Here is a 24208-nt window from a genome sequence, read left to right as displayed (position 1 = left end):
TGGATCTCCAAATTGCATAAGATAATCATTTGCTTAAAACCCTGCAGTTCAAGATATAATTTAAGAGGCTTAAAAACTTTAATTAATGCTGTCAAATCAGACAAAGTGTAATGGAGTCAATTACTTATATCATTAAGGGGTAAAATTAGTCTCAATTTAAAATGGATATTTTCCTTCTAGGAACCTCTATTCAACTAAGAGATTTGTAAATCTCATTTCCGTTGCGCCAGTAATATGAAACTCTAGTGAGGGAGGTAGATAAGCAATCTTTGGTTTAATTCATGAGGTTTAAAATATCTACGTTTTTGTGTTAGTGTTGCTATATTACAGGCTAGTAGTCATAACCATGTTCAACAGTACTGCAGCACATTAAGGACTGCTACCTATGGCCACCCTAGATCTGAGCTGCATTAATTAGAACTAAGGTTTGTGCTTTTTATACGGTGTAGGGACACCTACATTAACATAAGAGTAGGCATATTAGATGCTAACTGAACATAATTTTTATGAAAGATTTTTCTTTTTCTTTCAAATGCCATATATTGATATTAAAAAATACCCTCATGAAATGTCACAGCACAGAACACATTAACTTTATCAAACAGATATATGTTGTGTTTACGACGGTAACTCTTTCCTACAAACTTTTAAAAAGGTAAGCATCAGTCAGGTCGATACAGAGGATCGTGTTATGGCACACAAAGGCCAGGCAACTCCCATCCAAGATGACTCCTATCAACCTCCCACATGCAGTTTGAGACTCACTAGAAATGTGTCCATTTTTTGTTGTGTTGTTTGGGGATTTTTCCCTTCTCTTCACATCAAGAGAAAGCAGCCGTCCCAATTTTACTCTAGTCTAACTTTATACATGGGACAAATTCCCAGTTTGCCTGTGGACACTGGTTTCCTGAGACTCTGTCCCTGTTACAGGTTATAAGGTGGTCCAGGATGGGGCTCTCCCAAATTCTGTTGAATGAGATGAATAAGTAGCCATTGAAAGGGTGTCAAATCTATCAAATTCAAGGGAAAGTGCTCCTCATGTCCTCAGTGGCCACATTTTAAGTAAGGTCCATCCTTCTTCCCCATGTTACAAGGAGCAGCCCTGGAAGGAGTATGTGTTGGCATGAGCATGCTCTGCACCAGACACAGTGCACCTGCTGTAGGGTGGCTGCCTGCTCCTGGCAATTCAAACTAGGAACTGAGGATGGATTCCCTCTGGGAAAAACTGAAAACAAATTGTTTTGCTCTGCTGGGCTGGCTCTGAGGCTCAGTGGGCATCTTGCAGCTGCCTCAGCCAACACTCACTGCCAGATGCGCTGCCGGGGCTCCCAAAGGAGCCGGGACAAGCATAGTGCCATGGCTGCCTCCATCTATTTCTCCTTGCAATGTGAGTGTTGCCCCTTATTGAAGCCTCTGTTACAACAACATCAATCCGCTATCTGTTTTTCTTACAAACTGATGTTTGCAATTGTGCAGGTGTAACACTGACCATTGAAAGACAGTCAAAAAACTTCCCACCCAGAAGCATCTAAGGAAACCATCATTAACAGGACCAGAACTGAGACAATCATTAGACAAAATATGAAAAAATATGCAAATAATATACTGTACTTTACCAAGTTGCCATTTTTTTGAACACATGGTCTCCATCATCCAGATGGGTAATGCTGGTTCAAGCATAGCAATCGCCATGTTTGCAAAGCAGATTGATCCTTAAAGAAAGAAGAGGAAGGGAAAAAAGGGAGCAATTACTTCTTTTGACTATGAACAAAAAGCCATGCAAAGAATGGATGTTTTTACAAAAAAGATAGCTTTTTTACAGTCCTATTTGTCATGCATCAGATGTTGATCAATGTTAAATGGAACAGAATGTAAAAATCACTGAAGAGTAACTTTCTGTATATTTCTATTCTCCTAGAAATTCTGCAATAAAGGTTAAGCTATTTTCATAATGTGGAAGTCTGCAGTGAGCTTGATGACATTTGGAAAGTTCACGAGGTCTGACTGTTGTACAAATGATTAGCTGAAGCTACAATCTTTTGGTCTTTATCTAGTCTCCTGGGGCAAAGATGGAGCCGTGTTGTATAAGAGGCACAGGCTCTGACCCTATGCCTCCATCATCTAAGAATGACTACAATGAGATGTGGAGGTCTTGATCCTAAAAATACCATGAGACAATCACAGAGATGTCTATCCTCCACAAAAGACAATTCTGTGTAGAGATCCTACAGCTAGCAGCCAGCAAGTCCATGCAGCAAAGCATGGATCTGGCTGAGCATGCCCAGCCCTATGAATTTCAAACGCTTCCAAATCTCTTTTGAATTTCTGGGCCTTTAGTCTCCCAGGCGCAAAGGATAACGAGCGGTAGAAGTGCTGATTCAGTCTTGCCTGCTGGCTCAGCCCTGCCCTGTGCTACCACCTGCAGATCAAGACTCCAGTGGCTTTGTGTCAAGTTCATCTATCCCCAGCAGTGCACTTCAGCTTTAGTGTGGGGATTACTAAACGCTATTGTATTTCTTTGGATTCAAGATGCCTTTCCCACTTACTGAAGAGAACCCGAGGCAGTCAAAGCCTAATGCAGGGCAACAGGACAAGTCCCCTCTGCTAATCCCTTGCAAAATGTCTTTCAAAGGGAGTTTGGAAGTCACTAGAAGTGTCAACCTCAAACTCATATTCCCACTTTTCTTCCTAATATTTATAGTCCCTGAAATTTAGGAAAATATTCTAGGCCCTTATAGTCATTTACCATCCAAGTTTTACCTTTTTTTAAAAAAACACAAAACAAAACAAAACCAAGCTTAATTTGTCTGAGGTCAGAGAAATGTTATTTCTCCTGGAACAAGCTCCTCATCATACAGTTCAAAACAAAATGAGCACTGATGTCATTCTTTGCTCAAACTTGTCAGAATATATTAGCCTTTGTATCCACAATGAACTTCCAGGCTAGCTGGCTCACTCCCTTCCTGGGGCAAGGAGCAACACTTCAGCACCGCTTTACCTTACAGACAAAAGGTTAGATCGAGAGCTAACCTTTCCACTCTGCTGCAAGCTCCTGCTAGGATAGTGTCTGTGAGAAGCCCCAGTAAAAACACCTCAGGGCTGCCCTCTTCCGAGCCAAAATCAGCCACGCTCAAGCAGATTCCTTGATGCTGGAAAGACATTTCAGGCCACAAAAAGTGCAGGGCTGTTCTAACAGAGATGGCTTAAATAGCAAAGGTCTTACTCAACTCGTGAACTTTACAAAGAAATGAGAAACAGGTGTGCGCACACACGTTTGTTGCCTCTATTTCTCATTAGGTCAGGGAGCATCACCAGAGCTTACTGAAATAGTCAGGTACATGGTGATAAAGGCACTTTGGATCTCAAGGATGTGCCCCAAAAGAAAAGTGAGAGCCTGAGCTGGTACTCTGCAAACTCAGGGCAAAGTCCTATAAAGACTGTGCTACCTTAGCGAAGCTTTCCCAAGAGAAGATAAAATATTTTATTCCTCTGTCTTGCATGGAGCTGACCTCTCTTTAGAGGGCTATATCTCAAAGGCATAAATCCCACATTGTTTCTTTTTAAAATTAGATTAAAGATCCTGTGTTGGCCAGAAAGTGTGAAATTGCAACCTTCCAGCTGGATCCTATCTCGGCAGCTGAAAACCCGCTCAGCCTTTGGCAGAGTGCCCTAGACATCACTTGTATTTTTCTGTGCAAAAGCAGGTACCCAGTGAAAAGCTGTCACACACCTTCTCAGGAACCTGTGTGCTCATGATGACCTCGGTCTTAACTCTGGTTTTTGGATCTGATATTTTAAACTAACTCATCTGTCAATGCAACTTTGTCACCCGGTAGTACCTAAGGTTTCTTTAATCCCTGTCAGTGAGGACTGGCTCAGAAAATGCCACTGACTTCATTCACTGAGCTCCTATGAGCAGTGACAAAAAACATCAGTAATGTTTCTTTTGCCTGGGTCAGTGAGTACCGATGGCACTGTCTTTGAAGCATCACCTCTGACACAATCCACATAAGAAATGAGAGCAAAAACAGACTCTGGCTCCTTCCTCCTGCAGAGGTTTTCATGTGAGCTTGCCATATCATCTGGTTCCATCCCTCTGATGCCCACATCTTTGTGACCTCCCCACCATGACTGCTCCCCACGGAGCACCCTGCAAAAGCCATTACTAGCACTAAGGGTGACCAGGCAGTAAGACTGGCCATACGAACTGCACTATGCAGTGAGTGACTAAGAGCACTGGCCTCCTGCCTGTTGGGATAGTCACCGTTATTAACTCACAGACAACATGGGTTATCAAGGGAAAATGTCACACTTTCAGAAAGGAAAGAGAGGAGCACTGTGTCCGAGTTCAAGACATCTTGCGTTAAAAGAGTAATATTGTGCTATAGATGAGCCAAATTGGTCAGAAAGTGCTTGTACTTTGTGAATGCAAACAATTATGACTCAAGTGTATGACGCACACTCAGGAGATTGAATCTGAATTTATACATGAAATTAGGGTACTTAAATCAAGAGTGCAAGAACCACTTAAACTGCTAGTCCATTTGCAGCACACCTAAGATGTCCTTGGTTTTCACTTGCGGTTAACAAGGCAGCCCACTTGAGATGCAGTCAGTTTTTTAATGAGGTAGTTAGCTGCCTTAAAAGCCATTCAAAACCTCTGATCTCCCTGAGCAGTGCAAAGCCAGTGGGACTTTTTAACCTTCCCCTCTCTAATCATCGTATCTGAACATAGTACACAGTGTGGGACATTTATATTCACAGCGTCCTTGTGAAGCAGAAGACATTATCCTGGCTTAGATAAGGAGAAATAAGGCATGATGCCTTGACTGACTGCCCCAAGGTGTCAGTGCATGGAGCCAACTCTGCTGTTCCAACCAACCGCTTACCCACCCTGCCTTGTTAGTATCAGAATCACAAGTTCCCATCTTAGAAAACAAAGCAAGGAAAACACCAAACTCCTTGTAGTAAGGGAGAGCAAATGAAACTTTCAGACCATTTTCACGGTAAAAAGCAACGATTTCCCAACTGAAGCAATTAACATTCAAACATTTTAACATTCCTGGGGCATCAAGAAATCTGCATTTGGACTGATGTGCATTGGTCAGCAATAAAAAAATGCTTAATTTCTAGTTGACATTTGTCATTCAGCTCTGAAAAAAACAAATTTGGTCTGCAAGGGAAATAAAGCATGGGGAGAAGAGGCGGAGGTTAGAGAACATCAACATCATCCCTACTGCCAAAGTGCTAGGCAGTCTCTGTCCTGGGAGGCAGAGACCCTGGGTGCTGTACCTCACCCCGCCGGTAACCCACAGCAGGGACTTTCTCAGATCCTGGGCACTGATGCTTGGTGGGAGCAGGACTGATCACCCAGAGCAGTTAGCAAGAGCAGGAGGGATCAGAACAGAAAAGGTCTTTACATTTCTACCCCTCTGTACAACCTCCCTTTCCCTCCCTCCAGTCACACCCAGGCGCTGCGGATCAAAGATGGGAAGGGGAAACAGGAGGCACTGGCAGTGCCTGCAAGCACGTGCAGGGATGCAAGAGGCAAAGAGAGCCAGGGCGCAAAAGTAATGTCTCTCTGACACACAGTGTCCCGATTCCAGGCTATCCAGTACCAAATCTCACTATTTTGCTGCCCTGAGACTGTTTGTGCAGCCCTGATTTACAGAGCGCCAAAACATCAGCTGAAACACCTTCAGAGAAGAGAATAGCTGCAGAAATTGAATGCCGTGCAGATGTGTTAGAAAATGGGAACAAAGTCCACTCTGCTCTTAGCAGGCATGGGACTTAGTCAAAACAGTGGGATCCATGGTCTTGGGTACCTTTTATCTTCCTTGGCTAAGGCTAGCTGAGCATGAGCAGCTAAGTCTTAGTCAAGCAAAGTACTCCTTGAGATCAGTCCCCTGGTTGTATTTAGTGGTTTAAACCAAGTTCTGTCACAGGTCAGGCCTTGGCAGGGATTACATTATTCTCCAGAAATCTACTGTATATGCTAGATGAACCTTGCCTTGCAGCACCTGCTTTAAGCACTCTAAGAGACAAGGTACGGAATTAGATGAATGATAGCCCTGATCTCCTATGACAGGTAGTGGTTTTGCTACTCTTTTCCCTCAAATACTTTTATTCTATGAAAAGGTCTTTTAATGCTCCAAGACTTTCTCAAGCAAAAGTATCTGTATAGCTTTAGTCACAGCTTGATCAAGAGTCTAGTCAAAGAATTAGGGTAATGGTCATTCCCTAAGACCACCAAGAAACAGTGAACCCAAAAAATGCCTGGAAGAATCACTTTCTTGGACAAGCAGGTTAGGATTAAGGAACAAAACTGTAAAAACTATGATCTCTTTTCAGATATTTTATGAGCATTTAAAAGGGTCAGGCTTAATTACAGACTTCAGAATAAAAATTCAAGAAAATGCAACACAAAAAGGCAAACTTCCCTTGAGACAGAAAGACTCATTAGACAAACAATACATGTAATACCAAACGCCATTCACCATTCAACCCAGACCTTTTCTGAAATAAAATCCATGCTCTAGAGACCAAATTCACTCCCTCTTCAAACAGAAACAAAGTTCAGTGTTATTCCCTACGCGTGTCTGCAATGTGCTGGCAAACCCTCCCTCCAAAAGCCTTGGCCCTATTCACTTGCCTCATTAAGAGTTTCATCACCACATCTCATTGCCTTAGCAAGCAACTGCAAGTCATTAGTGTCCTCTCACCTGAAAAGACACCTACATTTCACACTTTCTGCCTACTATGTTTCTACTGGTATATTCATCCTGTATTACCAACAGGTTCTTTGAGCTTTATGTAAATGAAACCAGAAAATGACAATACTGTCAAACCAGCCCAGCCCGAGGCATTCCAGGATGCCAGGTATAACACCAACATAAACGGTTGTTTTAGAGAAGAAAAAAAAAAAAAAAAAAGGATCTGGTACCTGCTGCAATAATGATATACGGGTCCTTCAAAAGTGTCAGTAATGGTGTCCCCTTCTGACTCTATGAAACAAAAGTTTGGGATTAGGAAAGGCAAAGTGTCATCCATTGCCTAGAGTGTTTTACCTTAATACTTACTTCTGCTTGTGCTCTGGATGGCTGCAGAACAAATAATTGAACAGCTGTGAAAAGAAATCAATACTGTAACATTTCTTCGAGAAGGGGATTAGATGGTACTAATATGAAAGGGATGTGCTACATGGTGATATCAACTCTTCATATTTACTGACCTCCATCTAACAGGGCTAGTGCTGCCAGCACCAGGAAAGGAGAACTCTTCCCCACAAACTCATACATGATGCTCCCAAAAGGAGGGCCCACTGCCAGGGGGAAAGAAAGGACACAGCTGAGAAGTCACATTGACTCTAAACAAACATCCTCTGCAAGAATTTGGGCATCCTGCTATTGGCACTCAGTGACCAAAAAGCTTAATTTAAAAAAATCACTAACCACAAACCTCATTAAACTTCACAATAACCATACTCTTTACTCCCCAAAATACTCTTCCATGTAAACAAAACCTAAAGATCTGAAATGCTGGGATTTCAACCCCAAGCCCCAAGTTAAGGTTGACATCTGGGTGATTCCCACAGCCCTTCCCAAAGGGGGGTGAGTTTCCCTTTAGGCTTCCCCCCAGGGTGGGGCCTTGCAGACAGAGCCATTGGGTAAAGGAGCCCCAGGGGTCCCGCAGTGAGTAACCCAAGGTCAGGGCTCCCCCTGAGGGATAAAAGCTGGGACCATTGCAGGAGGGGCAGTGTCTGTGTGTGAGGGGGATGCCCTGTGCAGAGTTCCCTGTTGGGAAGGACCTCCCGCCTCCCTGGGACTGGGCTCCACTCAGGTCTGGCTTTTGTAAACGCGGGCTGTGTAGAGATTCAGTCTGTGGCTTCCTCAGTCTTATGTGTTTGGCTTGTTGACTCGGTTGTCTCCCGTCCCTTCTATGGCAGACTGCATGTCACCATTTATTCCACCCATTGCTGGTCGTGCGGTGTCGTTGTTGGGGTCAGTGGGATTGATGTCGATTATGTATAATCTGACTTGTTTGTACCCCCAGAGCTCACCCATGTACTGAACCTTTTGTATCAAACACAACTTGGTTATTGGTTCATCTTTATGCTGGCTGTGTCCTTTATGCTAGGCCTAATAATTGGCAAAACGATATCTCAGAGATTACTGCGTGACACATATCTGCATAAGAATGTGCTTCTGTGGGAAAAACTATTCTTGACATGCACTGTGAATCTAATCCAGAGACAGCATGATAACATTGCACTCGATTGGACTCTGCTGCTGCTTTCACAGAACACAAGTACATGCTTTGGGGAAGGCTGCAGGATGGTTTCTCTTACCAGCAGAGCCTCCATCTCACTGACCTAATACTCCCATGGCAAGGCCTCCTAGTGCAATTCCCATTGCATTGCCTCTCTCTTCATCATCAGTATACACACTGGCGAGCATACCCATCCCTAAAATAATTAAAAAAACAACACAAAATTAGGCAGCTGTGTGCTATAGTTTATGGTTATCATTTGCCAGCCCTACTAAACATTACACAGACATGACAGCAGGTATCTCCTCTCTATATAAATACAAATGTATATTTATATGCCCCCTCCAGAGTTTACCTTGAAAGAAAAAGGATGTTTGGCAAATGTAAGTGGTCTCTAAGACCGCATTCTATTATACAGTATGACTCGGGTAATTTAATGATGCCCTCATTTTCTAGATTCTTTGGCCCAGTCTTTTTCACAAAGCTTTTAGATGATGCTTTTCAACTAGGTGAAACGTGTATTTGACAAGTATTTACTATCTGTTATTTATACTCCGGGCACTTGACACAAAGGTCTGATGATCACTCCCCCAGCTGTAACTGTGGTCAGTTCTAGCTGTGCTCTAGGCAGGAGGTATTATACAGAGCTGATTACTTTGAAAATGAGTATTTCAAGTTGAGCTTCAAAAATTAAAGGATTCTTTTGACCTTTATCTTCACATGCCTCACTTCTGCATTTGATGATGAGCATTTCACAAAAGGAAACACGGAGGCCAATTTATTTGTGGTTTTTGTGAAGCATTCAGACACTGTAGAGGTAAATGGTGCAGAAGAGTCCTCAAATAAATTAATAATTCTGTTTTCAAATCAAGGATTAAGTAGGACTCAGTAATACAGCTATACAGTGAGCCAGAAAAAGAAAACAAAGTACTGCATGACTGATCATTAGGTGAATACCATTCACCGCGTGCACCATAAGAGCAGAGGTTCTGTGGGGATGAACATGCTTAGAAAATTGTGGATGACATCAAACTGTTTGCATGAACAGCTGAAGAGCAAGTTAAGAGAAGGATATCGGAATTCACAATGCATTTGTGAGACTTGGAGAAATATTCTGGGAAAAAAATAGGAGGTGGTAAAAAGAAGATAACACAAAGTTTTACACTCAGGTGGGAATGATTACATGCACAAATGTGAGGTGGGTAAACAACTGATTGGCAGCAATATGACAGAAAACTTCCTTGGCCTGTGAGATATGTGAAATGACTCTCTCTTCCATTGGCTCTTGTAAGGAGTCAGAGCTGCTTCTGAGTGCTGGGTCTGGTTTTGGTGCAGCACAGGAAGAAAGGTGGGGGTGACTGAGACTCTCCAGGGAAGAGTCATGAGGGTGAGCAAAGGCTTAGAAAAATATCTGCGAGGGACAACTGATGGACTTTCAATTTAAAACCAGAGAGGAGGAAACCGATGTGAGATGTGATAATAGTCTTGCAATATGAAAAAAAAAAAAAGCTGCAAAGATAAAGAAAAGAAACTGTTCTTCATGTTCTTTCAAGTACAGGAAGCAGAAACGGGTTTATGTAACAGTAAGGAGACTTTAGATGAGACATGAGAAAAAAACCTCCTGACAGTAAAGGTACTTAAGCACAAAGCTAGATGCTAAGGGCATTTCTGGAGGCTTCTGAGAACATGACTGTCAAGTACGCATGAGGTATGACAGATACAAAGCTGATCCTGCCTTCAGGAAAGGGGTGGACTAGACGGTCTCTTGGCCTCTTCTGCTCTGTTTTGTAGGTTGTTTGTAAAAAAGTCACGTACTCATGTAAGAGACATATCTCAAGATGCACGCTTGCACAGGGGCTGGGGACTGAGCTAAAGCTGAACAATAATTCTGATTCTGTCATGTCTCCTCTTTGGGAAGTTTGACTTGTAACCGTAACTGGTACGAGGAGAAAAGATGGATTTTCTTGTCTCTACCCCTCCTGCCCACCTTTGCCTTCCCCATCCCTGCTCCTCATCCCAGCCCCTGCCTGCTCCCTTAGCCACATTCCCACTGCTCATCCAGGCTTAAATCTCTCTGCTTAACTAGTGCTTGTTGTGCAGCTTCAAACCCATATTAAGCATAGAAGTGCTTCTTCCTCTCAGTTTGAATGCTCAACCTGGGGTGTTGCATCTTCCCCCTGCCCCAAGCAGCACTGCTCAGACGCAGGCTGGAGCAAAATCCCTGCAAAAGGAACCTAGGAGGAATCAGCTGCCAAATTCTTGTTATTTTTCTGTGTGAACCCTGCTTATAGGCCAGTCCAACTTGGAAGGGGGAATTTTCCCAAGGAAGCCAAAAGACACACTCTTGACAAAATGCTGTATTTACCTCCCTTCCCAAGCCAAATTTATATTTCTGCTGCCATCACAGGAAATTTTTCTACAAAAAAGATTGTGAAACGTTCTAACATGAACAAAACATTTTTTTCTCTAGTCCAAGTCTCAGAAATAGTTGAATAATTTGGGCTGAAAACCCATACTCCATTTCACCTATTAATTTAAAAATTATAACCTTGTATTGGAAATCTGGGACCGGTACACTGAGTCCAAACTGGCAGACAGGGTGGTAAGTCCTTGAAAACAACATTTTATAACAAAGAATTTCAGTAATAGACAGAGCTGCTATCCTTACTATATTAAGTACCAACATAAGTTCCCGATGACCTTTAAAATGGCTAAAATGAATTTAAAATGCTGAAGACAGAGATGCAGAAATCCCAGGGAGAGTGCAGTTCATTTAGTGCTCTCCCTTCCTGCAACCCAAATACCAGGGAAGTCTGAAAAGACATTTGCTTTTGAGCTACTTTATATGAAAGGGACAGAAGAAACATTGATTTAACTGAATATTTTTGTATTAATTATTGAAAGTGCAGACAAAATACTATTCAGAAAATGGCTAAAAATGGTAGAATTGGTGATCTGCATCTCACTCTATCAACTCTCCTCTTACCTGCCACTGAAGAACAAGAGGAACCCACTCCTTGAAGGGACCTGGCAATAAACAGTAATGTATAGCTTCCAGAGAAGGCAAACACTACAGAAAAAAAAAAAAACCAACAACAAAAACAACAACAAAAAAACCAGAGGTAAATCTTTTAAATTAGGTTAATTCTAACTAGGTTAAAAAGTTAGATTTTGTGAAACTATCACAAAAACTTCATACAATTTAGTCAAGTGTTTACAGTGACTTGTGCCACTTTCGATGCTAACTGCATTATTTTCTCTTATTGCATTTAGATGTGTCAGTGTTGAATTGCTCTCAGGTGTCTAAGCCTCCTGGTAACACAGAATGCAAGCACACAAGCAGTTTTAACTAATTAGTTAGGATTTGATTACATCCTGCTCTGATTCAGCTGCACACAGGAGGAGTAACAAGACCTTTCTTTCCAGCCCTGCCTCCCCATACTGCTTCATTTAAGGCTGCCCAGTCTGAAGCTCCAGGCATTCAGGGAAAGCAGGGTTTAACACACACTCACCCACGTGCATGCACATGCTGATGTTTCCTCCAATAAGTAAATGGGTGGAGAGAGGTTTTACCCTGGTGTTGCCGGCTCTGCAATAGATGCTGTGGAGCACAGCTGGCTGAATGTGCAGGGAAGCCAGTTCCACCCATTCAAGGGCTACAGCATGTTCCTGATCCTCCCAACAGCACACCACCAGAGAAACTGCACCTGTGGAGGTGCCTTTCTATCTCTCCCCAAGAGATTTTACCCCAAACTTTATTCTGCCTTTTGGGACAGAGCCCCCAGATGCTGCACTCATCAGTCCTGATCAATTCCCCATCCACAACACTGGAAAGTAATGTCCTAGAAACCCAAGCACATCTCTGCCTGTAGAGCCTGTGTCGTGGTCAGTGTCATTAAATCTACAGTGAGCTTTTAAAAAATTATTCAGCTCCTGTATGTTGGCCACCTAAGGAATTTTGCCAGACAGGTTATAACTGGGGGAAGCTGTTGCACACCAACTAAACAAGATGCACATGCACATCTCCCACCCACCCTGTGGCTTTTCACTGGGTCTTACAAAAATCCCTACCCACGCTGACACAGAAAAATCAAGAAAAATAAAGGAAGAAAGTATGCCTGCAAATCAACAGTACTCCCCTTTGTCATAAACTAGGCTTACTACTCTTATTGCTGTCCCAACCAAAATTTGTCCAACATGTTCCTAAAATCCAGAGTTGTCAGAGACTCTTAAGATCAGGTAGTCTTCTCCAGCACTTCAGTCCCTTTGCAGTTAGAAATATTTTCCTAAAATTTAACATAAATTGGCAGAGTTTTAAGCTTGTTATTCCTTATGTAAAGTGGACACAGAAAACTGTTTGTTCCCTTCCTTTATGTCATAGACTATGATATGCCTTACATCTGCCTTTCAAAGCAAACCTGGTTCCTTAATCGTTCTTCACAGGCTTCTAAGGACCCTTGATGTTCTTCTCTCTACTCTTTCCATCTGCGCTACTGCTCTAAGTACCATGCCAAAACTGAACATAAAACACCAGCTGAGGCCTTATCAGTGTTATTTAGAGCAGACGAATGATCTCAGCTGACTTGCAGGCTATGCTCCTGTTTGCACATCCTACAGTGATGTTTAGCAACGCTATAACACAGTTGACTCATATTCTACCCGTAAGCCACTGCAGCCTCAGGATTTTTCTGATAAGCCCCTACAATAGCTAGTTGTTAAGGACCCTGCAAAACAGCCCTCTCACGGCTAACAGCCTTCCCACGGTTATCAGTTTAAAACTGTCTGAGCACGGCTTCAGTTTACAAAAACCTCAAGAGATAGGTTCAGCTAAGGAAAAGACCAGCCAAGGTGGGATGGAAGGTGGTGAACTTCTTAGAGCATGTTCATAACAGCACACTTGTCAAATCTCATCAGCACCACCATCCACATGGAGCAGCCACCCTTAAATTCTCCTTGGAAATCAGTCTGTCTACATCAAGAGGAAGAATTCCTACTGGTAATTATTATAGATCATTTATTTAAAAGTTTAATCTGGGCCAGACTAAATAAAATGTGGGAACTTACTGATTGTTGACACAAACATGATGCAGAAGCCAGCGAACAGTGGAATCTGGTAGCCTATTCTGGAAAACAAAATCCACATTCACATTTCTGTGATTGTCTCACAGACATTTTGAGTTAGACTTCATCACATGAATGCACACACTGCAAAAACCCAACCCGTAGCTCTTCGGTAGGCTTTGAACTATTTACTGTGGACCACATGATCAAATTTGTCCATGTTAGAAATGCCTTTTCATCTGGCACAGCAGACTTTGTATCTGAAATCCCTGGAAGAAATCCTTCACTCATTAGAATCCGATTGCCCTGTTCTTGTTCCACCATAATTGTTCTCAATAAAGCCCCTCTGGGCCTCCATGGGGTTGCCAAGGATACGAGAAGGGAAGATTTGTCTGAGCATGATGAAGTTTGAAATATCCCAGTAGTGTTTCAATGCTCATCTGTTTCCATCCTCATGAGACAATGACTATAATGAGACACGGTCAAACCAATGGCTTTTTTACTGGAAAAATTTGTCATCAGCTTTGTTGGGAGTTCTGTCTCAGCCAGGAGCACTGGAAAAGTCCCAAAGAGCCTGAGAATATTTTTGCTTTCCATCGGTTTAGGAGTAAAAGTGGAGCTGATCAAAGCTTTCTTCATCAGCCCACTTCTTCATTAGAACTCTAAACATCCTGTAGAAATGCCTGGTTACTATAAGTATTTTCAAGTTTCCAGTAAATAATTTTTCTGCCTGGAAAGCAAATACATTTTTATGAGCAGCTAAACCTGAAATTTCTACAAAAAATTCATAATATACTATTTTTTTACCTTAGAATCAAAACACTACCCAGGTAGCTCTGAAGACCGTATATTCTATTCAGAACACTTTATTCACGGCTTCTTTTTTTTGTAGGATTGTGTATCTCAAATGTATTTGCAAAAAGACATTATTTAATGGCCAAATTCTTCAACAATGGATGATTCTTTCCAAAGGAGTACTGACTGACTTCAACTTTCAATGATTTGACAGTATTGGGCATTTATATTGGCAGTATTGGCTGAAGTAGGTCAATCGAATCATGGAATAATGGCCCTTTTAATTTTCAGTAATAGCAGTCACGACACAGGTAAACCAAAACAATTATTCTGAGCTTTGTTTTTTTGTTAATATAATTTTTATGCAATTAAGGACCCTGGGTAATGGAAAACGCTCTGAAGTGCAGGGCTCAATGTTCATTATATGTCTCACTGTAACATCTGAGTTCTGTGAATGAAAGAAATCTAGCACGCACATTTCTACACGCCACAGAAATCTCTAACGAAGAATGATTTTGCCTTAAATATCATCACTGCATTAAAATCTGACAAAAATGTAGTCCACAGATTCTTCTAGCTGAAATTTGTAAGTGGGTGTTACAAATATCCAGCAGAAACTAGTTACTTGCGTGGTACTTAACTGGTCTGGTGTCTCCACAGCACATGAAATCCCTGGCACTATCACTGACTTCCTCTGTGGCCTTATGACAATCATTTTAATCTTTCAGCAACTTGATAACTGGCCTGCAAGAGAATAATGCTACCTTTTTTCATCTGCTTTATTTAAAGTGGATGATTCTTCTAAGCCTGTCCCTTCTCTTGCTGTGTGTATCATAGGTGCTATACAATGGGATGATGATCTCCACTAACATTTCTATGTACATGAGGAAAGAAAAAATTACCTGTTACTGACTTCTTGCCTGCCTCAGAGCTTGAAGTGAGCACCTCCCTTCCCAGTGGGCTCAGACAGAACAGGTCACAGAGAGTTTGACCGTAATTGCTTTGATTTAAATTTTTCAATTAAAGAAAGCACTGATAGAAGTACAGCTGAAAAACAAAAACAAAAAACAAAAACACCCAAACAAACCAAACCCTGCAGGTATAGCTACTGCTGTTGGGGAGTGATGTCATCATTTTCTGTGGTATAAAAGCAAAAGTTGAATGTCCTTATGATTTCTTCCATTGCAAAGGAAAGTAGGGTTGTGTCTGTATGGATGAACACTGTGGGGGAGAAGTCTGATTTCAGTGCAGAAATCAAGCAATTAGACTTGACACAGGGGCCTGAAACAGCAATTTGCTTCTGCTACAAGCACACCGAATCAAAGTTCAGTTACTTGCATGAAGACAAATGTTATCCAAATTGGCTCCCACATTCATGTTCCCATCACTAGATAAGAGACATGAGCTGTGAGATCTTCCATAAACATTAATGAGTTAAAGAGGAGGGCCATTGTAATAGTTCTAAATGATACTCTGTCAAGCTAAAGCAGATTTCAATTCTTCCCATAGGCTTCCTACGCTTGGAAAGTTGCTGGTGGTTGAAGGCTGTAAGAAAAGAAGTATTTTCTAAGTAACTTTTAATGCTCATTGAAATACTGTTCAAGCATTGTTCTTAATTTTTTAGGTCACGGATATTCTTCTTCCTTTATCTTGGACAAACAGGGTCAGAGCAAGGTGTGAAGTGACACATAGCAGAGAGTGATGAGGGCAGAACTGGAGCAGAACTCAGTCCTCCTTCTACCCAGCAGACCATGATGCTTTACCACACATACCAAGGTCTAACACATACCTTTTCCTCCTCACAGAAATGAATCATTTCAAAACTAGATTCTGTGGGCATGTTTCAGCCCAAGTCTGCATTGTCAGTGATCCATCATACAAGCTGATGCAAAGGTATACAGGTCAGCACAGGACATATACTTGTGCTGAATTAAACAAGTCATTTGAATCCTCTGGAAAGCTACAAATTGCCCGGAGCTTCACCCACAATTTGGACATGCATGATTCTGGTGTGCTGAATCTGGTCCCTGACTGAGACCGCTGAACCTCTAGAAGCTGTGGCTGCTCTTGCTCAGGGGAAAGTCTTACCCACATCCAGCTGACATTTAGTTAGATATGCAGATTGTCCTTTCCTGCATAATCTTAGCAAACCCTGCCTCTTAGCAAACCCTGCCTCTTCCTGAAATAGCAGCACTAATTAGTTGGCAGTTATGCTACCACAAACATCTAATCTGCAGCTGCATTCCCTGATCTGTCCAACAGATATTAGAGAGCACAGAGTTTTTGGTGAACAATTACACTATATGACATAAATAACCACAGAAGGAGAGGCACCACTTGTAACAGCCAACCATTGAATGAATCTGTGCCTTGGTCCTGGGCCATTCATGTTCTTGCCACGTGAAACCTGTGAATATGCATTTTCTACTTGGCCATGGCATGACATATTCCATCACAGTTATCTCTACATTTTGTTCCTCTGCATGCATGCATCACGAAAGAATATTAGAGCCTGTCTTCTCTCCTTTTTTCTTGTCACCACGCTCAAGCATGTATTCCTTAGGCACTCCTTTCAAAACCCTCCAACAGAACCTGAAGCACAGTCCAGCATTGTTTCACCAAGGCTACCTGCAGCTAAAAGTGCTTTCTAGAAGTATTTCTGATCTCTGAAAAAGCTGGAGCCATTAGTTGAAGGAGGGAGAGGAAAGGCTTCCAGTGATGGAGAATGCCTAAATTTCTCTGTTTCAGTCCCATGTTGGCCCCAGACTGCAGGACTGTTTGGAAGTGGATTATACCCATTAACAAGGTTACCCTACAATAAGACAACCAAGTGATGGGTCCTGTGCAGCAGTAAAATAAAGGTTACACTGACCAGGTTAGCAGCTGTGGATGATTAGAGCCTAATTATCCATCCATTACAGTGCTGCAAATTCACTGATTCCAACCTTGTCACGCAGCCACACCGGTCCCATTATGAGCACCCCTTGTTAAGTCTGGCCTGGTTGGCAGTCGGGCTTTCTTCCTCACTGCCAGTGAAGACTAGGGAGGATGTATGTCAAGAAGAATATTTTCCTCGAGGTTATGAACTGATGAACCACTGAGTGTGTGTGAAGAATGTGCAGGGTCGGCAGGGACAGGGAGTGTGGGCCATGCACCCTCCACCTCCATGGTCCTTACTGTAGCACAGGGTAGGCAGAGGGGCTTTGTCCAATCTGCAGAACCGGGCATTTCAATCACCTGCCAAAACCTGAGAGGAAAGCTTACACTGGAACTGAACTGTAACTAAGTAGTTACAAATGCTATTTATTTCTCTGCCTCATTCTTTGCATGTAACTTGGTCATGAACATATCATGGTCCTAGCCACTCTCTCACTCTCACGCAAAGAAGTTCAAAGCTGTAGTCGGGCTGGTGTAAAAATGGTGATTATAATATCTGTCCATTTTTAGATTTTTTGGGGCACTATGGATAAGCACAAGGTTTACATATTTTTTCAGACTGATAAAAAAGGGCGAGAGAGATGTGGCAGGAGAGACATTCATTGGTTGTCGTGGACTGTGGGGCTAGCACAGCTGGACTCACAGCCTCATACACAGAGCTTGGTAAGAGTTTGAAAAACATAACGGAGCAAATCAGTTAGTTAGAGAGGACACAGCAGCCTTTGCCCACTCTATTCACTGGAAAGGATTAGGCAGAGCCTTAAATCTCCCCTTGCCAGTGCATCCTCCTCACAAAGTGCCCTGTATCAAGTGCTGTGCTATTTGTGCAGTTGCTTAACAATATCACTACAAGGAAAAACGTAATGTGCATCTGAGCTGCAAAATGTTATTAGCTCTGCCCTGAAACCATGCCATGGTGGGAACTGTGGTGTTGACATCCTATGGCAAAGCCATCATCTAGCGTTTCTTTCACTAGGACTTTGTTAGACCAAGGGTAAATTGTGTTGTTTCATGAACTGCATATCAGTTCACTAAGCCAGGCGTGTGTATTGTCTGGTATGCCATGGGAAGAGCTGGGCTTTAAAAAGAAATATTTTTAGCAGAACTTACTTCTTGAACGAAACCAATTTTGAAATTTATTTTTAAAAATCTACACCTCCAGTAGTTATAGAAAAAGGGAAAAACTGCCTACAAAACTTCCAGAAAACCTAAAATAATTAGTGGCACAGACTCGTATGAATAGAACATTCTGCTGCATCCTGTACCAACTCAAGCACTCAAAGCCAGTGCCCACTGAATGCCATACCTGATTAACAACTTAACAATTTAAACCACTCCTGAACTGTATTTGACTGAAAAATAAAAACCATGAACAGAGTGTGCAACTTATTGAAAAAGGAGCTTCCTGGGCATCCTAAAAAACCGTGAGCACTAATCTTGAACTAAGCAACTAATTCCCCTTAAGCTGTGATATTTTGATGAAATTTTGCAAAAGTACTAACGGCAGTAACAATTATCACTAAACAGCTTATCAGTGGTAAGGAAGTCTTTATAATGACAGCTCAGATATCTTCTGTTTCATTTACAATTAATCACAATTTTCACATTGTTTTTTAACTCATCTATTAGGAAATGTCAACTTCTGGGGGGTGGGATTGCCAGTGACTACTGCAGTTAATTGATAAATGTGTTACCTGATATTTCCCACTAAGCATTTCTCAGAAGAAAGGCAGATACTGGTACCAAGATACAAATAATGCACAAAAGGAAACCAGTAATCCTTAAATCTAATTCAGGGCCACTTTGCCACTAAGACACTCAATTCTGTGATATGAGAGAAGAGTCTGTCTCACAGGACACTGGGATGCTGTGCTCCTTGATTTTTCTTCTTGCACTTGTTGGGCATCTGAGCTTGCAAACGAGCCCCTGCGATTGCAGCCACACACTCAGTCCCGTTCAAAAACCTGTAGGATGTTTCCAGGAGGAAATTTCAGCTCACAGCACTAACGTTCACACCCGTGTGTTGCCAACCCTGCTCCTAAAGGCAAAGGGAGATGCCGCAAGAACATCTACTGCCCCACGGCCAAACTTAAGGATGTATCAGGCGTGTGCTGGCAGGTGGCTCCAGGGGAGGGAGGTTACCTCCTGCCTTGGCACAGGCAGCACGGGGTCTGGCCCTGGGATGCACGGGCACACCGAGAGGCATCAGCAGGGACACGCACCCTGTTCCTTAGGTAGACGTCTACCAAAGACAGAGCGGAGGTCATGTCTACAGCGTGATGTAACTGCACTATTGAATAAGTCATTGACAACGTGGAGTGTATCACTGCTGTTCTCCTGGTTTGGCAGGTTGTGGAAATGATGATACTAACAGAGAAAGGTAAATATCAGTAGGGCAATAATTTAAACATCTAGGAAAATCTGAATACCTAAAGAACTATTATGAAAATAGTTGACATTATGTTACTTTGCCCGTGGATGAGCTATCATATCCTCACAGAACAACACAGAAAATCCAGGTAGCAAAAAAATCTGTTTTTCCTCTTCAACTTGCAGCAATATTTGTGGAAAAGTAATTTTGCGATGGCATACTTATATCTGTGTAGGTGGCATGCTGTAGGAGATAAGGTGAAATGAGAGAGAAATGAAACTATCTCATTTAAAGCTTTTGTGTTTAGATCAGTTCCACGGAGTGAATACAGGTTTTGAACTCACAGCACTATGAGTCAAACCGCCGTTTAGCCCTCAGTTGGATACTCTTCTCTCAGACTGAAATTAAACACTCAGACTATATATATAAGCTTAAAACCTAAGAAAGGTAGTTTGGGCTTCAAAACCTGAAATATCTAGCATTAAAGTGTGTTGGTTGTTCTGGGTATTGTCACGTATGATAGGCATTGACTGCTTAACAGAAGTGTTTTACAAGGACAAATTTCTGCTGCATATTATTTTCTGAAAGGAAAAATTCTTCTTTATAAGAACAGCTTAAATAAGAAACATGAAAGTTAGTGATCCAAATAAATACAATTTGGAGTTTATTTCCTGCAGAGATTGATCTCATATTTTGTTTAGGAGAACTGCAGCTGCTTCTGTGAACAGTTACACAAAATGATAACAATAAAATAAAATATTAACATCAAAAATTTAAATTATATTATAAATAGTTTTTAGTCTCCATGTAAAAGTCATTAGTGCTTGGGTTGGGGGGGCATTGTAAAACATTGGTATTGGTGCTTATATACTTGATCCTGGCTCAGATAGATTTTTTATAAATCTATTACCATTTAAACATATTGTGTTCAAGGCATATATATGCAAGAATTTGGAGAGAACAATTTGAAGGCCGGGCTAGATCGTGTACTGATGGAAATCTGTGATCCACTGAACTCAGTGACAAACACGGCATCAGCAAAATTTGACACTTATTCATTTTTCACTGAAGTCCACACGAATTTCCCACTGATTCTTACCTCATATGACTCCGAATCGTTCAATACCAAATGGCACCAAGAGCTGCGTATCTCTGTGAGATCAAGGGAGGGATCTGAACCCTGCCTACAGTTATGGTATCACGTTTGCCTAATGCAGTGTAACATATCATCAATTCACAGTGCTTCGCAAATACTGTGTTGTACTGCCTTTTGGCCCCACATAACCGTATTGAAGACGTTTCAAAGCCATTTCGGCAAAAGTTGCTTAAAACCCTGAGGTCTCAGGAGCTGGAGGAAAAGTGTACGATACCGGACATCTCAGATGCCTCATGTGCAGCTTACCCATTTATTTTGGAAAGGATGCAGGTGTTTAGAAGTGTTCACCAAACGTATTTCACTAAAATATTCCTCCAGATAAAGTGTGGCCAGTAAACCAGGGCCACAATAGTGTTGAAGATACTTCTTTTGACATACTCGTCTGGAGTAACACATCAATATAAAATCCTAACTGAGTAACGTAGCAGAAATAACATACCTGTTTGTCAGCGGCCCTATGAAGGGGTTAGTGATTAGCTGCACTGTTGCTTTTGAAGCAAACAAGAGACCGACTTGAACATTTTCATTCAGCAGGTCCTTATCTTCCTTAGGGCAGTCAGATGGGGAAGGAGTCACATTTACTATCATTTGTTCTGTCTGAGTATGATGCAACTCTCTGGGTCGTGTCTTATCAGATTCGTTTCCAGTAACCATTGTTGAGTTGTCATAGTAGGAGAAGATGCTCTGAAAATTGTCCATCGTTGTTGAGACTACGTTAGGCTTAGTAGTCTGGATTTCTGTGGCATTTTTCTCATGTTTGATGCTGTAAAGGTAACTGGGAATTATTGGCACTGGAAAAACAAATAGAATATATTGGCATCTTATTATCAGGTTATTTGTAAATGGAATCACCAAATTTTCTTGTTTGCTTTGCCACTGATTAGGAACCAAAAAAGCTTTTCTACAGAGCACGTTAGTGAGAATTTTGAATAGCGGAAACACAGAACTGAAATAGAAGTTTGCTCATGGGAAAAAACACACCCATAACTCAGAAGTGCAGTTTAAAACATAAAGTTCTTTACATTAGTCTTTATTTTTTGCCAGTTTTCATAAATGTAAGATTTTCTATACAGATGTCATTCAGAAAGCAAAATGTAAGAAGTGTCAAAACCCATGTCTGAAGAGTCTTTGTTGCACACAACTGCACAAATCCATTTATTAGATTATGAAAACATGAAAAAATGAGAAAAACATGGAAACTATTGTTAAACAAAAATATAAAAATGTAAAAAAAAACATTTCTAAAAGAAAACACAAAAATATTGGTAAGTAACAGCCATAAGAAGGGAAAAAAGTAACACTCCCATATTAAGTAGTCAGAACTAACATGCTGATGTTTGCATATCTCCTTATTTTTTTAAAATTTACATTGAAAAGAACATCCAGAAGGGATCTTCTTTATATCTTAGGATCTTAGCTGAAATTTAATTGCATTAATATGTATCTCAGAAACTAGCATTTCAGAATTTGTAAAAACAGATGTCAGGTTCATTCAATTTAACACTAGTGACAGAATCACCCCTCCTTGTCTTGCATCTCATCCTGAAGAAGCCCACTCTTTCAATAAGTCTGCAAACTACAATAATTTCTAGAGCTTCTAGCATATGTATTACTGAATAAGTATTAAATGATAATAACTTTATAAGAAAGTATATTCGTGTAAAAAAAAATGCAAAATCGACTTGCTAAAATATATATAAGTTTTTTGCTAAGGTCCACATTGTGGCATCAGCTTTTAGGCTGAAGTGCCCCAAGAAATTCAGGAGTCTGATTCAGAGCCTGACCTGCAGCATCATTCGAGAGCGGCTCGGCACTGCCCAGTTCACTTCTGAGAGAAACGTGCATTTGTGTGTGCATGTGTCTGTGTGTGCATCCACAAACCACTCGTTTCTCTGAACCCTTTTCTTTAAATTCATATAAACATTTGAATACGAGGACTTCTAAAACTACCAGTGAAAAATGTTCAAGCATTTGAGTAGATTCCTAGATCTTGACATTATGCCACTGAAGCCAGTAAAAGTTGCATCTTTGACTTTGATCAAAACTTGGATTATTTTATTAAACCAACTCATAGAAGTGCTTTTCTTAAACCCCAGTTAGATAGTTTTCTTATTAACCTATCATTTTAAGACCAATGTGGGGGAAAGAGTAACTATCACAAGGAAACAGGCATCTCCAATGTTATCTAGCCTGTTGTTTCAGTTACATGACCACAGGAGAAAAAACAATGATGAGCTAAAAATACTGTTATCTGTTGTGTTGTGAAGTATTCGTGGCGTTTAGTGGAAAAAAAAAAAAAAAAAAAAAAAGAAAGAATTATTAGGGCCTTTCTATACCCTTCCTTATACTGCAATTAACACAGAAATAAAGCGAGATTTCGATGCGTATGGCAGCATGTTTGCAAAACCTAGAATATCACTCGTGTTTCAAAGAAAAAAAAAAAAATCAGTGCTTGAAAATGTTTGGTTTGAGAGCATTAATCGTGCATTCAGGGAGTACATCTGTCACTGGAGATTATTTCTGGCATAAATCGGGAAGGGACAAAAAAAAAACAAAAACCAAACACACACAAAACCACAAGCCCAGAAACCATTCTACCTACCGACTACCGTCAGCAGCATGTTGTCCAGGAGCAAGGCGATGAACACGATGAGCAGGATGAGTTTCCTGGACTGCCGGCCCTCCCGGAGCCAGCGGAGGAGGCTGAACTCGCCCCAAGCCATGGTCCCCGTCCCCGCGCCGCTGCCCCTCGCTGCCGAGACAAAGGCCATTAGGGGACGAGGCGGGGAGCCCGGGGGCAGCTCCGCGGTGTGACGGAGCCCCCCCGGCCCCGCAGGCCCCCGCGGTCCCCTCCCGACCTTTCCCCCCCACTCTCGCCGCGCCGCACCCGGTCCCCGACGGCCCGGCCCGGCTCCCAGCTCCCGGCGCCGGTCCCCGTCCAGCCGCCCGCTGCGAGCCGGCAGGGCAGGAGCGGGGAGGAGGAGGAGGAGGAGGAGGAAGAGGAGGAGGAGGAGGAGGCGGAGGCGGCACCTCTGGTCCCCGTGTGAGCCCCGGGAGCGCTGGAAACGGCGCGGGGGGGGCCTCCCCTCCTCGCCCCCCCGCCCCGGGCAGTGATGCTCCGGGGCAGGCAGCGGGGCCGGGTGGGGCTGGTGCCTGCCCGCCTGCCTGCAGCTCTGGGCCACCTCAGAACCTCCGGGTGCCCACGGAGGTGTGCCGAAACAGATACAGAGGGGAAAAAAGTCCCTGCTCTAACGCTTAGACACGCCAGCAGCGTGCCCTGTTGGCGGGCCGCATGGAAAACAGTGCCACGGATTGTTTCTTTTCCTAAAATCAGGGATTTGCGCCTTTTGGCGTTTAAAAATGCTCATTTTTCTTGTCTGCTCTGCACAGAATTCCAGGTGGTGTACCCAGCCTGTGTCATTCGGCCGTCATCATTAAGAATTGCTTTTCTTCTCAATCTCTCTTAAAAAAAAAAGAGAGATTAACCGTGTTGAACCGATCAAGAAACATGTTTTGAAAAAGATTTGCGCTTTTGTAAAACATTGTCTTTCATATCGCATAATACACCACTTTCTTTTAGTCACCCAGTGCTGAACTTCATGAACTGTTCTTTGCTCTTC

The 24208-nt window shown here is 42.2% G+C and overlaps 1 protein-coding gene across 1 annotated transcript in view; it reads right to left on the bottom strand.

Annotated features, from left to right (window-relative positions):
• Positions 1-23535, bottom strand: part of SLC18A2 (solute carrier family 18 member A2) — a 31200-nt gene extending 7665 nt beyond the window's left edge. The window contains exons 1-10 of the mRNA XM_074908471.1: positions 23476-23535; positions 23191-23340; positions 21028-21379; positions 13333-13391; positions 11255-11338; positions 8372-8464; positions 7232-7321; positions 7080-7123; positions 6944-7004; positions 1617-1712 (exon numbers count right to left, since the gene is read on the bottom strand). Of these exons, the coding sequence (XP_074764572.1) occupies positions 1617-1712; positions 6944-7004; positions 7080-7123; positions 7232-7321; positions 8372-8464; positions 11255-11338; positions 13333-13391; positions 21028-21379; positions 23191-23311 (1000 nt within the window). The 5' untranslated portion in view covers positions 23312-23340; positions 23476-23535. The remainder of the gene's footprint in view (positions 1-1616; positions 1713-6943; positions 7005-7079; positions 7124-7231; positions 7322-8371; positions 8465-11254; positions 11339-13332; positions 13392-21027; positions 21380-23190; positions 23341-23475) is intronic.
• Positions 23536-24208: the final 673 nt, after the last annotated feature.

Source organism: Athene noctua, chromosome 5, assembly GCF_965140245.1.
Source record: "Athene noctua chromosome 5, bAthNoc1.hap1.1, whole genome shotgun sequence".
NCBI lineage: Eukaryota > Metazoa > Chordata > Aves > Strigiformes > Strigidae > Athene > Athene noctua.
Note: the sequence above shows the minus strand (reverse complement) of the source record. Positions and strands in the feature narration are given on the sequence as shown.